Raw genomic sequence first — 15,479 nt, forward strand, 5'->3', positions numbered from 1 at the left:
ACGGAGTGTTTGACGAAGCCATACATCTCTGAGATGCTTTCTTAGGCAACACAAATATTGAATGAGCAAATCGCGTTGACCTAAGGTGAGATATGAGGGTCAGACCAAGTCCGAAACCAACCTACTTTATTACTCTAGGGCTTGCTGCGTGGGATAATTTCTGGTGCTCAATTCGAATTCATTAATAGCAGGAACCACGTTATACATCTTCCATTGGCTTATCAGTGGTTGAATTAGCTCATTGACCTATGATGACCCAGCTTGACATTTTATTTTTAGGAACATACCATCTAGCGTAGTCTTTGTCGCTTATTCAAATGGAAAACTCAGAGCAGTCTTCTATGACGTTGGTCACCATGACCTTAAAAATGCAAAACAATGTCACTAATCTTAAATGAGGTGTGATCTTTTGCTTAAAAGCACTTATCTGAGTTCTGGGGGCACTTTCGAGCCCAGCCTGGAAGTTGAACTTCATCGACCTTATTTGATTTAAAGATCATGACCTAGGAACCTCAAATTTTGACCTAAGTGAGCCTACGTACAGGTCAACACACTCTGTAAATTTGGTGTCTCTAGCTTTCTTAGTTTCCGAGATATCAGGGTGTCAAATTGCTCCCCCCTCGAGGGAAGGGTGTCTAGCCGGCCACCCGGGCGCGTGTTGACGCAGGCACAAGCAAGGCTACCAAACCACGTAAGTGTGGTTGGTGGACCCAAGGACGGTTGAGAGCTGAATAATGAGTGTGAATTGCATTTAACATTGAAAACATCGTAGAGAATGCTATTTCGAATCTCCAATCATTTCATCGTGGCGCAGGCAGGCATGTATTACGCAGTGTGTTGTAGGTGTAGGGCGGTCTTTGTCTCTGAAAAAAGCAGCAGCGGTGGAATATTTATGGAGAGGGCGGGAGGGCGAGGTGACTCGGTTTGTACCTGTGATCTGTACGGCAGCGATTTGTGCCTCGTTCCTTTCTATGCACCGTCAAAGAGCTGTTGTCTATTGCTCAAATGTTCAATGTTGCGCGGAGTTGGAGGGGCAGAGTTTGCCCCGCCAATCCGCCGCCTGCAGCAAGAACCACTGGCGCCCTGGCTCCCGGTTGGCGGTTTGCACTTGGGAAAGAGAGGAAGATTGATGCTTGAAAACTGCATTTCCTGTCATTTATATGTGTCAAATATCATGCCATGTATAAATTGAACTAAATGCATCACCAGTGGCGCATGCAAAAGGGGGGGGGGGTACCAGAGACACAAGCCCCCCCCCCCCCTCCTCCTTAGGTTCCGGCTTCCGATGGTCCAGGAGGGCCCACCGGGTCGACGATCAAGGACCTTGGCGAAGGGCCTAAGCGCACGGTCAAGCGGAGTCTTCTTCAGGGGCCCGACCTGCGGGGACGGACCCTCAGATCAGACCCCCGCACCTGTCAGGGGCCTACAGTGCCTACCAGAGGGTCCTGTGTTGGCAAGGGGTTCCGGGTCGACCAAGAGCAGTGTTCAATGGGGCCCGAAGACGGGCCCGGGGCTCGCCGAAACCGACAGTCAAGAATCTAAGTGGAGGACACAAGGGCCCGAACGGCCGGCTGTAGGTTACACAAAGGATCACGGCCCGTTGGACTGTTTGGGCCCCTGAAATATTAGACAGGGGGCCCTTTATACCGTTTAAGAACCCCTGAGACATTGCAACACCAAGTAGGTGGCTAAGCGTCGGTCTAAACTCTGGGATCCCATTTCCCAAGCAAGGACAAGGCCGGGGCCCATGATTTGCAGTGGTCTGGGTGCCTGAAACAATGTCTGGGGTCCAGTGTTGGTCATGGGTCCACGGTGTCTGACAGTGGGCCATATGTCGGCCAGTGTCCCCGAGTCCGTCACGGGCTTTGTCTGAGGAGGCCGAAAAAGGGCCCAATGCCCCCTCGGAATCAAAGATCAAGGACCCGGTTGGAAGGCTGAGGAGGCCATAGGGCCAGAAGGACTCCACGTATGTTGCAATACGAACGCACCCCGTCCGTTGGGCCTTGACCTTCAAGGCCAGTCATAGGGCCACTGCATCGACTGGGGATCTGTGGGACAGTGCAGGCCTCATGCTAGCGTTTGAGCGCTCAGCCTCAATTTGTACCAGTCCGGTTATGAAGTGAATAGAGTAGCTGGATGAACCCACATTGAAAGGGAGAGGGCTTGGGCCCGCCCCTGGTGAATGTGCTGGGTATTTAACAAATAACAAATATGGCGGTGGAAAAAGCTGCGCACCGTTCGGTTCCGTATCAGCCAGGCATCCCGCGCTGAACGTTTTACACTGTTGGAGCTTTTGTCATCCTCAGGCCTGGATTTGGCATCGGGACGCGAGTATGTGCATCTGACTTTCGGCGGATGAGGTCGCATGCCCAGCACCGAACTAACCTATCTCAGCGATCACTCACTCACTCACTGCGCCAGGTGTGCCAGCTCCTGAGGAATACTCGGGACGTGCAGCACGTCCAGACCGAGGGTGTCTTCGGCCGGCGGCAACTCAGTCACTCAACTTGGCAACCTAGCCAGCATCGACTGACCAAGGGTCCATGGAGGGATCTGAAGTCGCCAATACTGTCGCACTAGACTCCATGTGCCGGAAAGCCTATGCATTCGCCCAGCATGTCATAAACATGCCCTGCCTTCGAACAGCACGCTATCAAGGTGGATGCGTGGCTTTCAAGTTCCAGCACGATGCTGGCACCGTCCATGCGGCACTCCAGGTGCTGAAGCCGGTGGTGGAGACCACCATGGACCCGCTGGAGTGCATCTGATACTGTCTTTGCGTTAGCGAGATAACATTGCACGGTCGACAGTCCTATAACTTGAGCCTACTGCCAGCAGACGGGGAATATCGTTGTTCACTGATCCACTGCATTCATTATGAATGGCCAAAAGGTTATGGGCTTGGGATGGGATGCGTTCTTAGGCTGCATTTCGTTAATGCCGGAGGAAATCTGATCTGGTATTTGCCAGGAAAGGTGGAGCAAACCAGTGGCACCTCTTGCACTATGAACTAGCGACCGTCAGGGCCTAGCTCTGGTGAGTGACTAGACCCCAGTGTGCATTGACTTGGCAGTCTCCATACATGGAGCCGCGCGAATGTGCCTGGCCAGCTCCGGGTCGGGGGCCCCTGCCGAGGACCTTGGGGCACCTTACAAGCTCCTTGCGCTGAAATACCCGACTGCTCCTCAAAGATATTTCAGCCAGGAAGGTGAGAGATACGCCCGCACTCGCTCCTGTACACCCTCAAGGGCTACATCGATGCGACTAATTTGTTCTGTCGGGTGATCCGCCGAGCTGAAGCCCAAGCCAAATGCCAACTGGGGCTCCGAAGTTCCATGGATTTGCTTGGAGTAGGTACCCGCAGGGCGGCAGCGGTGATGGACGAAATAAACTGATAACCCGGGGGTGCAGTTTTGAGTCCATCTAGTGCTTCCAAAGTCATGGATGAATCCTTGCGTGAAGCACTTCTTTGGCGTAAAACGCGATGAGTCGGTCTCTGAAAGCTTCCTTCCTGGGTCCTACACTACCGCCTTGCTTCTTGAAATGCTTTCAATACCAGACATAACTGTCAAGCTTTCTTCATTCATTCATATTTAATTTGACCTTACGAATCATTCTACCCACCAAACGTGTTGTAATACGTGCGATCTCTCGAGACCGTCATCACGCGTGCGGCCGTCTTAGCTTTAAAGGCGTGCCCCCGGTGACGTCAACTAGGGGTCCTTGCTGAGAAGTGCGTTGTCGGAATGGTTTCACCTGGTCTATATCACCTTGGTTCGGATAAAATCATTTAAGAAAAAAGTTCTGCTCCATGGTCGAATCGACTGCGTTTATGAAACCCGAGGGATGCTTGGTAAAGTACGGAAAAACTCCTTCACATGTCCCCGGGAATGGTAAAATTTTACGTGCATAGGCGTACATAGTTAGTCATCACTTTAAGCAGCCAGATTCAAACTAAATGCTTGGGAAGCTACTTTCCATGCCACAATGGCACGCCACTCTCTCTGTGAAACTGGCTACAAGCACGGCCAAAACACAGAGTATTTTATTAATGGACTTAATTTAAACGTGATAGGTATGTAGGGTATTTGTTCGGTATCATACAGATCACTTTGTCATGGAGCCCGGTGCGGGTAGCAACGCCTAGTCGCTGTCTCCTTCACTTGAGTCTGAACTGACCCGCGCATGACAAGCGAAGGTTTGCGACGCTTTCGAAAACTTCAAGAATCACGAAACCAGCCACAGGTGTAGTGAAGCGCGTGGCCCAGCCTGAACTAGCCCCTTTAACGGAAACCATTTCCTGCCGGATACCCGCCTGGTGAGCAATTGTTTTCTGCCATTTCTGTCACAGTACTGAAACACCAATCGACGGATCTCGTGACGGTCAGTTCGGAGCCGAACTTTGCTAGTCTCGCCAGTCTGGATGCCAGGGTAGCCTCTTCTAGTTTAAGGAGGCAGACGGTCTCCCAGCTTTGTCTCCCTCGAAGATGGCTGGTAGCTTGTCCCACAGTGTCCTCGCCGGACCATTGCTAGCCGTACTGATCTTGCGGAGGCAGGACTGGCTATTTTTTTACGATAGAAACAGCTGTCCGCGCTCCTGAACGCCTTGAGTCGTGTTCTAGAGTTTTCGGGATACCTGCTTGGGCACTCAAATATGTCGAGCGCTCTGTTGCATCATTTTGACACGATGGCGTGCTAGCCGCGGATCACCATGACAGACGGGTCTGACAGACAAGATATATACAAGACAGGTCTGACAGTAGACAACGCAGGACAAGTCTGATCGCATTGGATCTCAGCACCTTATATCTCCCCACACTCCTCGAATCTACGTACGTTAGCTTTGTATCGCATGCCCTCATCTGCCATGTTGCCGTTCGCAAAGTTTCTAAGCACAAATCTTCGTCAACGCGAAACTTAATGCACGCAAATCACCGCATCGACACATCCCTATGACTTAAGACATGACATTCGCAAAGCATTGCATTCGCTGTTGTTCGTATCGCGTTTCCTCGTATGCACATTTCTTGATGCCTCCTTTCGTCACATATCATTTATTCATATACACGATTCTGCGCGCGCCCATATTTTTGTAACCTATGTATTTGCGGGCTCCTTCGTAATGCGTCTTTTTGTACACGCAAATCTTTATCGTGCCGTACTTGTTCTCAAAGGCAATGAATGATTCCAATCGCATTTTGTCATTCACTCAACTCTTTGCATCCCGTTTATTCAGGTGTGCTGTAGTTGTCCAAATGAGTGCGTGCCATGCTGGATGCAACTTAGCGCGTAAGTCGTATGTAACTCAACTTGACGGAATGCTGCGCGGGTCGCGCCTCATGGCATGCACGTATCTCTGTCAGTTTGAGAACCATGTCCGACATGCGCACTTCCTGGCGCGCTTCATGTCTGCATGCGCACTGCGGTTAGCTGATATGTACGTATTTCACTCAGTGTGGTTATATTATTCATTTTTGGTACGCCTATTTCATCGCAGACATAAAGATATAAAGACATAACAACATATGGTTGGAAAAAAGCCTCAGGGGTCCACGAGGCTGGCCCGCCTCAGGTTCCACACCTATCTTGAAACCAATCTTACCACCTGAACTGCACGAATTAGGCTATAAATGAGATGTTGAAACCGTTAGAACTTGTCCAAACGATTTGTGAATGTGGCTTGAGAGAGACTTCCTCAACCTTTGTTTGATAGCCCATTCCAATGATTCATTACTCTTTGACTAAATTACACCTCCCTCTTCATAGTAATATACCTACCTTTTGCTAAACGAAACTGGTTTCCCCCAAGCATTGGCCTAATTTACAGTGCTTCATGTAGATCTACTTAATTTATCTTTTTCGTAATCTTGATACGTCTGTCGTATCCTTCTTATTGTACGATATTTTAGTGAATATAAATCCAAGACCCTGAGCCTATCTTTTTATTCTAAGTCGCCAGCCCCATTTTTCATCCTAGTCCTTTCTCGCTGTACTTGTTTCGGCCCCTATATATATCTCTTTTTTGAAGGATGGGGACTACGCCTCCACGCAATACATTAGGTGTGGTCTGACGTAAGCTAAGTACAACTTTTTGACAACATTCCTACTGTTGTGACGCACATTCCTGTTACTAAATGCTTAATGGATCGGCTGAAGACAATTCAACAATCTTTTGTTTGGTGCCAGATTCGTCAAAAATGGCCTGAAAGAATTCGATCCACAGCTTTGTGAGAATCGGGACTATACCACGTGAATCCTATGGACTAGTAGAAAAAGAACGCCGTGAAATGGTTTTGCTGCCAATGTACTTCTGTGGCGGCGGAATATTGCTGCCTTCTTACCACCATTCAACCCGTCTACCCTGTGCTGAGTTGCATCTGACTTCGCCGAATCATTTTACACGGATGAAGACGCAAGGCCAAGCCCATATTAGGGTTGTATCGGCAGTTATTGGTACCACGCCCAGACGACCTCGACGATGTATGTGCGATGCCGATGTATTCCTCGGTTGGTGAGATTGTACTACAATGGTGGTCCGGGTTGTGCTCCTGGTAACCGTACTAGTCCATACTCTTCGCAGATCATGTTCCTGGCAAGGCGTCTATTTCCGTCATTCAACTGGCCATCTGGGCAGCATTGCAATGTTCACACACAGTGAGCGCGAAGATTGCTTTTGATCCGTGTCTTCTCAACAGATGACCATTTACCAATGTCTACAACCTTTGGAAAAGTTCGTTGTTTGGGTGGTAGTGCAAACGTATGAATGGGCGCAATAAAGGCGGTAGATGAGCGTACTATATCTCGTGCGGAGCATCACGCGCTCGTGGTGTGCCGGGCGTCGGGCGTAAATTCCGTGCCTTAAGACTGTGGGAGGACGCTGTGCAGTCGGTCGGGTCTCTGATATTTGAAGTACTCTGCATCGTTGGGCGTTTTGGAAAATGTAGCAGAGTGGACAGAAGGCGCGGTAAATCGTATACCCATTGGGTCAATAGATGCACCTACAAAGGTTTGTAGTCGGGAGGGTGGGGGGGGGGGGGGTGGGGGGGGGGGGGGGGGGGGGCGGGAAAGTTGCCGGTTGCGTTGGTACCTCGTTTTGTCACTTGCAAGCATGGCGTGCATTTATGATGTGTAAAACGTAACTGGTGGTAGGGGAAGAAAAAAAACGTCTTGAAAAATGGACAACAGGTATCTTCAAAATGAGTTTCGCAGCAAGATTTAGCACCTTTTGAATCTTGAACGGATTGAGCTGTGAGCCGCTGCCTTCACTTCTGTGCAATAAGGGACCTGTGACTGAACCAAAATGTCCACCAGGGCGGTTGGGACACCGACAGGCAGGCTGTGCTTCAGATGACCGACCAAGATACCGAAACAGCGGCGGCACGCGAAGCGCGTGAAGTCCAGCTGGGGTTGAGATCAAAGGCAATCGTCAGCCACGATTTGTTGGGTTTGGATCAGGGAGGCGACGACAGTAACATAACATTTTGGACGTCTACTGCGGCTGCTGCACCCTCAGTGAATTGACTGTGGCTATTGGTGAGACGTGGTGGCGCACGGAGCTCAAGGTAAGAGCTTGAAATCCTGCTTGACAACAGTGCTACCGGGGAATGACGTAGGCACTTTGCTATTTCCTAAAGGTCCTCCAGGTGGCGCTGTGTGGGTGATTTCAAGCCTACGTTGAAACCAATAAGCACCGCTTTGGTGAAGTCGTAAGTCGGTGAACAGGATAGCACGTTGTCTGTCATGTCGCAGGACTTCTCAAATCTAGCGGCCATGTAGGAACATCTCCCCGTTGTTGTTGGTGGACAGGACTTGGCCAGATATGGATAGCAGCATGGTTTCCATCGATTCAGAGAGGCGCAAGCTCTGCTGAGCCGGCGACGGGAACGGCTTCTGGGCGGACATGTGCCTGGAACCCCACGGTGGATAGAAGGTCACAGAAGGTTCCATGCTTATGGGTCCTTAGATCGGATCCCGAGTTTTTTTAGAGACTTAATGCACATGTCTCGTTCTGGGACAGCTAGTCCCTAATCTTTTGGTGGGCAGTAGGCCCTGCAATCTTAGCGATGACAGGGACGATGACAATAGACCTGAGCTTGAATCGGTTGGTAAGATCAACGTGTTTACGAAGGGCTAGACGAGCAAATGAGTTGCTGGGGAAAAGGTGGCTGGACAAAGACTTGCAGAACAGCAGTCCGTAGCTGGTGGAACCGTAGTTCGTTGGACAATAGTTGCGTGAACAAAGTTTCGCCGGATAGAAGTTCGTCTAGGGCAAAAGTTCATCTCATGTGATTTCGTCTCCATAAAGTTCGCCCAGGGCCAAAGTTCGAATATGACAAAAGTTCACCCAGGACAAACGTTCATGTGGCCGGAGCTGGCCTAGAGCAAACACTTATGTGTGACAAAAGTTCGTCTAAGGCATGTGTGCCTATCGCAGTAGTTTGCATAACGAAGAAGTTCCCATCGAAAAGGTTTGCATAAGGCAACCATTCGCATCTAATGATAGTTTGCATCATAAAATTTCGTGACAAGCGCTGACTTATGCTTGGTTTCAACCTGCTAGCATCTGTTACAGCTTCATTGTACAGCTGGCCACTGGTCCACGTAACTGATCCTCGATAACATTCAGCTCACTTCTGTAAGAGTAACGAGCACTTTATACGATCCCATTTATTCGTGCCGCACCACATCGATTACAAAACCCATGCCTGGCAGTCACCCGACCCGCGAGACGGGTTGGGCGTCATCAAGTCCCTTCAGTTTGATCGTACTTAAAATGACTGGAACATCTGGATTGTGTTACCTGCTGCGAACAGAAAATACGCGGCACAAATCACATATAAAGCAAGCGTATATCCGACTAGAGCCGTGAAAAGTGCAATTACGTGGTAATGTTTACATGCATGCCAGTTATATAGTACGATAGGAATTACACCACAATTTTGGTAAGTAACGTATTTTCGGAACGCTGCCATGCGCCATCTCGTCGCTACGCTACAGGTTACACGGTACAATGCGTGTAGCGATAGCCTGATGAACTCCGTTGATAAATATTGCTCATGGATGGCATCGATGCTACGTAATCTTAATGACCAAATGCACAGCTAACGCTGGAAGCTATCAAGCTATTGATTAAATACGTCTTTTAGTGTCACCTCGGGCCAAGAATCACGGTAACCCGTCGTCAGGTCGGACGAGCTTCAAATAAACGACCGTTACGGTTTCGTTGGGTTGTGCTAGACCGTCTCTCCCGGACAGACCCTTTCGGGGCTCATTGAATCGAGTGAGAGGTAGAACTTATGGCGCTACCGTAGCCACCCTCTTCCCGAGCATTGCTCACAGTGAGCCCTGCTATACAGCGGCCGTGCTTTTTCGGGCGCTCAAACGGGGCCGGCGACAATGACAATAAAAGGGCGCTTCGCCAGTGGATCACCAGGACAAAATCTCAGTATGGCTTAGCAAAGCAGCTGATGCAAGGCGTCTAGCATATTGTGGAAGATGTATGAGAAACAGATGACTGCGGCGACAGCCCGAATCGTGCGGAGGTTAACGTGGGCAGGCCATCCAGTGACGTAGTTGAGAACGGTGACACGAGGCTCCTGGCGGTGCTCATGGACGATCAGATCAGTCGCCCTCTGCTCTCAGCTGTCGCTGAATGGGCCGCACGCTGGCAATCTGCCGCATGCACCACTGGTACGCAGAAGTGCAGTAAATCCCACACTCAGGGCCTCTCACCAAGCAAGAACCGATCGACGCCAGACACTAACGTCACCTATACTAAGTGGCCGCGCTGTTCAAAGTCCACATTGCCGCGTATGGATGACGCCGGTGTGGCGACCCGTCTGCTGCCCGGGAGCTGCGTGCGCCCGTATGTGTTGACCCAGTCGGACGGGCCGCCGGGCGGCGGGTAGTGCTGCTCCCCGTACCGCCGGCCCAGCCCGCCCGGGGGCACCAGGTCGGGCGTGGGCACGGCCGACGGGTGCGTCCCGCCCCGGCCGTCGTAGCCGGCGTCGTAGGCGTAGGGCGTGCGCCGGACCGTGCGGCCGTAGCCGTTGGAGGCCGGCGACACGGGGCGCCCGTCGCTCAGCGCCGCCCGCGAGGACCGGCGCCCCGAGTACGAGTCGTGCTCCTGATCGCTGCTCGTGTCCTGGTCAAGACATTGCCAGTGTCATTGGTAGGCATCTTCGTGACACATTGACAGTAACCGGCACCAGCACAGGCCCTGTGACCTCCTCAACAGTAACGGACCACGCTTGATGTGAGAAATGACAGCGAGATGCGCCTAAGCTTTCCGTTGTTACCAAAACCCTAACCCGCCATTCTCCCGAGCTATGTTATCTCAGCAGTTTCAGACGCATCGCATGGGAGTTAAAACACGTTGTTTTACACACTTGTTGTGCTGCTCGCTCTGAGCCAGCGATCGGTGAGTGACGCCGTCGCCAGCCGGGCTCGTCAGCGTCCGGCGCCGCCGCCCGATGACTCACGTCGTCGCCGTCGTCCGAGTAGGTATCGTCGGCGGCGGTGGACGCCGAGCGGAGGCTCTCGCCGCCCGACATCTGGAGCGTCTCCGAGCCGGTGCTGACGGCACTCGAGGCTGCCGCGGGACCGACGGCCGTCACAAGGCGGACACGATGAGAGGCGAGCACGTGACAGGCCGGGGCTCGAGGGAGATCACTTGGATCCGACGGAAAATCGCGACGAGCCATGCGCGCGCCGACCAACTGGTCCTATCGATATCCCACCAGTTTTCCACGGCCTATCGCTTCTCCTGATCCGGCCGATCCTCCTGATCATTACGATTCGCTCATTGACGGTGTAATGCGAGCGACCCAGCAAAGTCGCAACCGTCCCGACCCTGGCCCCCACCCTGTGGCGGTGGCCCCTGGGACCTCCGCGAGGGCGCGGCACGTACCCGCCTTGCGGATGAGACGCCGCCGCCGGACGTAGCAGCTCATGAGCACCACGTTGATGACGAGGAGAATGGCGCCCGCCACCGTCACCATGGCGATGGCCACTCGCGAGAGCGTTTCGCTGGCGTAGTCGTCGTCAGGCACATACTTCACCCCCGGCCCGTCTGTGGGGGCGCGTGACGTCATCGCTACCGCAGGCTTTTAAGGTGCGCATGGGCACGAGATCTTTGGCCTGAATACAGTAAAGACAGTTGTTAAAGGCAGTTGGAAACCTCATTGAAACGCTACTTTTGCATGTGTCGTAACGCAGCGTGGTGGCATATCGTCTCGTGAATTACACTCCCAAGCAATGCAAGCAACTTGCCAGCACGACATACCAGTCCACGACATCGCTTGCGGTAACCCCTGACTGACGATTACAGATAGACAGCAGGCACCTGCAGTTTTGGCCTTGACCACGTCCTTGGTGTATCCGCTCTCTCCTCGCTCATTGAAGGCCATGACGGCGAAGCTGTACTCGGTGTTGGGGTACAGCAGCTCCACCCGGAACGTGGTGGCGTTCTCCGGCTGCACGTCGTCGTAGCTGAACCGCTCCGGTCCCACCTGTCTCTGTGTAGCGGACCCGGTAGCGCTGCGGGGTGGGGGCAGAGCCGGCGGATGTCGCCACTGCGCTGCTGGCACGGCGTCACACAGCGGGCGGATCATCCAAACAGCAGCACAGTCGACGGTGCACGCTTCTGAGGAGCATGCTGTCTTGCTAACTGCGGCTACACTTTTGTCACGCGTTCTCGGAGCTTGAGTGGAGACCGACATTATCGCTGGGACAGAGCTGCGCCTCTCTTCTAAAAGAATGCTCGCAACCGCTTGTTGGTCACGCATAGGATGGTGTGCTACATCATACAAGACTGTCATTCTCTCTCGCTATCTCGCCTTGCACTTAGCAGTGGTAATTGTAAGTCACGTAAGTCTCATCTTAGTTCTTATATCGCTCTTATTTGATAACCACGTGTCGGCCACCATGATTCAGGTCGCCTCACACGACCTGAGTCAAGGTGGCCAAAGCCACCTGAGTCTCAGTGCCCTGGATTTAAATGTCCTGGACCTAAATGAGGTCATGTGGATGATCCGGATGTGCATGTCTTGGTCCGGAGGGTATCAGTCTGAATAATATGGATTCGAATAGACCGAAGTGGCTACGAGGTGCCCAGCGGACAGCGTCACGCGCCCAGCTGCTCTTTGGCGCAAGAGGGGAGTTAAACCCACGCATCCAATGAGGAACTCCGACATCCCACCAACGGGCCTGTTTCACAGCGTGTGCACTGAATATCGGTGACCTGAATGTGATCAGGACAAGATCGCACCTGCTCCGGCGATGGCGCATCTAATTATGCCAGTGATCGAAGCCCTTGATCTCCTCTTCGGGACCGTAGCTACATCGGGTGACCCGGGCTCTGGCCAGACGGGCGCCGGACCGCGAACAGACGGACGAGAGAACACCATCCAGTCGTCACATCCCGGCGGCGAGCAGGCCACAGCAGCGCTCACGCCCCGGGTCCCGGCGGCCCGCCCGGCCGCCTGGGCAGTCGGTCGCCTCACCTGGATCAGCCCTCCGTCAAAGCCCGGTGTCCAGGTGAGCAGCACGCTGTCGTGCGTCACGTTCAGGGCGTGCAGCTCCAGCGGCGGGTCGGGCGAGGTGGTGCCGCCCAGCACGATCGGCTGCCGCTGGAAGCCCAGCTCGTTGCGCGCCACGCACACGTACTCGCCGTAGTCGGCCGTCACCACCGACACCACCTTCAGCACCGACTGCCAGGTGACCAGGTCAACCTGTGCAGCGGACATCGGGTTAAGCCCTGGGGCGGCGGATCCTTGACGTCAATATCTAATATATAATATATAATAGTCTTTCAAACAGAGAACGATGGCTCCCATCCAGCGCCAGTGCGGACCGCGAGGTAAAGACTGCCCGTAACTAATGTCGGGCTATGATATCTATTCCCGGAACCCTATGAAGTTATTATGCTTCCCTTTCAGCACTGTACACTGTAAGGTGCTGTAATTTCGCTGTCAATACCCCTCTCGTATACGTGGAGCATTCACGCATCTGCGCGAAGAGAGCTATTGCGCATCTTCGGTCATCGCTGCCTTTTCCACACACATGTATGCACCTCACAGTTCACCAGGAGCCCACGGCGGACAACGGTCATTGATGACGGCCCTCCACAGACACGGGGCGGCACACGCCTGCAGCACCGCTCGCCGGCCGGGCCCACTGACCCGTGTGTACTCCAGCTGGTGTTTCTCGGCGTCAGTCGTCTCGTCGATGACGACCCCCTGGCGGGACCACTCGAACGTGACGTTGGGAGCTCCGCGGGCGCGGCACGTGACGCGCGCCGTGTCGCCCTTCTCGGCGGCCGCCTTCAGGTGCTGCGGACTCGTATCGATCTCGGGCGCGTCTGGCGAGGGGGAGGGGGTATCAATGGAGCGTCAGCTAGGTAGCAGTGACAAGCGGAGGTTTCAGATTCTGGAGTACCTGATGACGACGGGAGGCCTGTTACCGGAGCAGAGGGGAACCGGTGATGAGAGAGGTCATAGGTGTGAGATCGGGTCAGTGGGGGAAAACGAGTGTCAAAGGCGTGAGCAAGATCGCGGCGGCTAACGTCCATCTGAACATGACACACAGCTTTCTGTTGCTGCACTTAACGCGATATTTGCTGGTTTAGAACCAAACCTGAATGTCTTTGGCATAGCTGAATATGCTGAGATTTGATATATCTGCCAAATATGACCCTCAATCAACTTCAAACTACGGCATGCAAGCGTAGCACGACGTCTATCCCGGCCGTCACGAGGGTCATCGCCGTGTCATCGCTCCAGCAGGTGGCATGGCGCCGCTCCTGGCGACAGTGACCCGGCAGACCGGCGACCCGTCTGTCCTCGCACGGGCACGCGCTCAGCCTGAGCCGCGCTCCGCCGCAGGCACGTACGCTGCACGAGCAGTCCCGCTGTGGCGTTGACCTCGCCCAGGCCGTTGTCCACCTGGCAGAGGAACTCGCCAATGTCGGCCAGCTCTGCCCCGTACACGCTCAGGTACGACGTGCCGTTGCTGTAGAACGTCTTGGTCTTGTTGGAGTCGAAGCTGAAGTCGTCGCGGTGCCAGGTGATCATGTCGTCGGTGGTGGGGTTGGCGTCGGCCACGCACTCCAGCTGCGCCGTCTCGCCAGGCGCCACCAGCAGCTCGCGGGAGATGGCGGTGACCTCAGGCTCGTCTGGTGGCGTCACGAGGCGTCAGCCTCCGTCCGTCGCGTGGTTGTCTCAACTCTGGCGGCATGCCACACTGCTGACCAGCGCCAAATGGCGAGCTATGACACAGCGGGGGTACGGACACGATGGGCTGTACAGGCCATGGGTTCTCGACCGGTGGATGGCAGTTCAGACTTCTAACACGATTAAATAAATGGTGTCTCACGACAGCATTCGCAATTCCTTGCGGCGGTATCGCCGCTGCGGAAGCTGTCCGTCTCGTATCGTGAAGGGGCCCCGCACACAGCTCACGGCGACACCTCGGTCAGCGTGCCTGACGCACTCCACTCACACTGCACGTTGACGTTAACGCGCATGGTGGAGGTGCCCTCGGTGTTCTCGGCCTCGAGCCGGTACCAGCCGGCGTCGCTCTTCTCCACCTGGCTGATGTTGAGCAGGGCGCCGAGGCCGACCACGCGCGCCTCCTCGGCGGGCAGCGCCGCCGCACCCCGGTACCAGCTGTAGGTGATGTTGTCCGGGCTGGCCCGAGCGGTGAAGTTGAGCAGGCGGGAATCGCCGGCGTGGATGTCCTCCGTCGCCGACGGCTCGGGGAACACGGGCGCGACTGGGCGACACGGAGCGAGCGTTAGCCTGGCGCACCGCTTCCTGGGGTGTTCCGATCCAGACCAGTGCGGAAGACTGCTGGAGCGTGACTGCCGGCAGCTGCTTGTGCAGGAGTCACAAACCCATGCCAAAAGCCGTCATCTCACGGCGTGGTGTCAGACGACTGGTGGGTACGCGATAGAAGTGGAACAGATACTTTTGGAACCGACACAGCTGGGACATACAATATGATCACGTTTCTGGCGAACCCCTTAGGTGTGAGGTGGCCCATGCAAACGCCGCGATGGGACAGCCCTCCGGTGAGACACCATCCCGGTGTGTATATCAGCACCCGTACTTCGCAGCCGAAGCACAGGCGCCCGACCTACGCAAAAGCACCAAATCGCCCGAAATTTACCGCTGTCCTACCCCCGCCCCCCCCCCCCCCCCCTCCCCCTGCAGCGCCCGCACCGACTCACAGGCCACGTGCAGGGTGATGGCGTCGTGCATGTTGCCCGGCAGCACGGCCTGCTGCGAGCGACAGGTGTACACGGCCTGGTCGTCCGTCCACTTCAGTCGCTTCCTCAGCCTCACGCGGCTGCTGAACCTGCCCACCCGAGCACACAGACGCCGGCTTCAGACGCTCTCCCCGTCCGCAGGACGGGCGGTCGCCCAACGCTCCCAGCTTACGTCATCAGACAGCAAACTGGCGGCGACCGCGATGAGGGA

General features: G+C 54.3%; 1 protein-coding gene across 1 annotated transcript in view; it reads right to left on the reverse strand.

The window, feature by feature from the left end:
• Positions 1 to 8,652: 8,652 nt before the first annotated feature.
• The window catches only part of LOC119093960 (nephrin-like), a 28,223-nt gene continuing 21,396 nt past the window's right edge, over positions 8,653 to 15,479 (reverse strand). The window contains 10 exon segments of the mRNA XM_037216987.1: positions 8,653 to 10,144; positions 10,482 to 10,591; positions 10,910 to 11,071; positions 11,345 to 11,516; positions 11,518 to 11,538; positions 12,504 to 12,731; positions 13,182 to 13,360; positions 13,892 to 14,173; positions 14,500 to 14,772; positions 15,230 to 15,357. Coding sequence (XP_037072882.1) covers positions 9,770 to 10,144; positions 10,482 to 10,591; positions 10,910 to 11,071; positions 11,345 to 11,516; positions 11,518 to 11,538; positions 12,504 to 12,731; positions 13,182 to 13,360; positions 13,892 to 14,173; positions 14,500 to 14,772; positions 15,230 to 15,357 — 1,930 coding nt within the window. The 3' untranslated portion in view covers positions 8,653 to 9,769.

The sequence above is a fragment of the Pollicipes pollicipes genome, unplaced genomic scaffold (genome assembly GCF_011947565.3).
Source record: "Pollicipes pollicipes isolate AB1234 unplaced genomic scaffold, Ppol_2.1 Scaffold_4002;HRSCAF=4701_pilon_pilon_pilon, whole genome shotgun sequence".
NCBI lineage: Eukaryota > Metazoa > Arthropoda > Thecostraca > Pollicipedomorpha > Pollicipedidae > Pollicipes > Pollicipes pollicipes.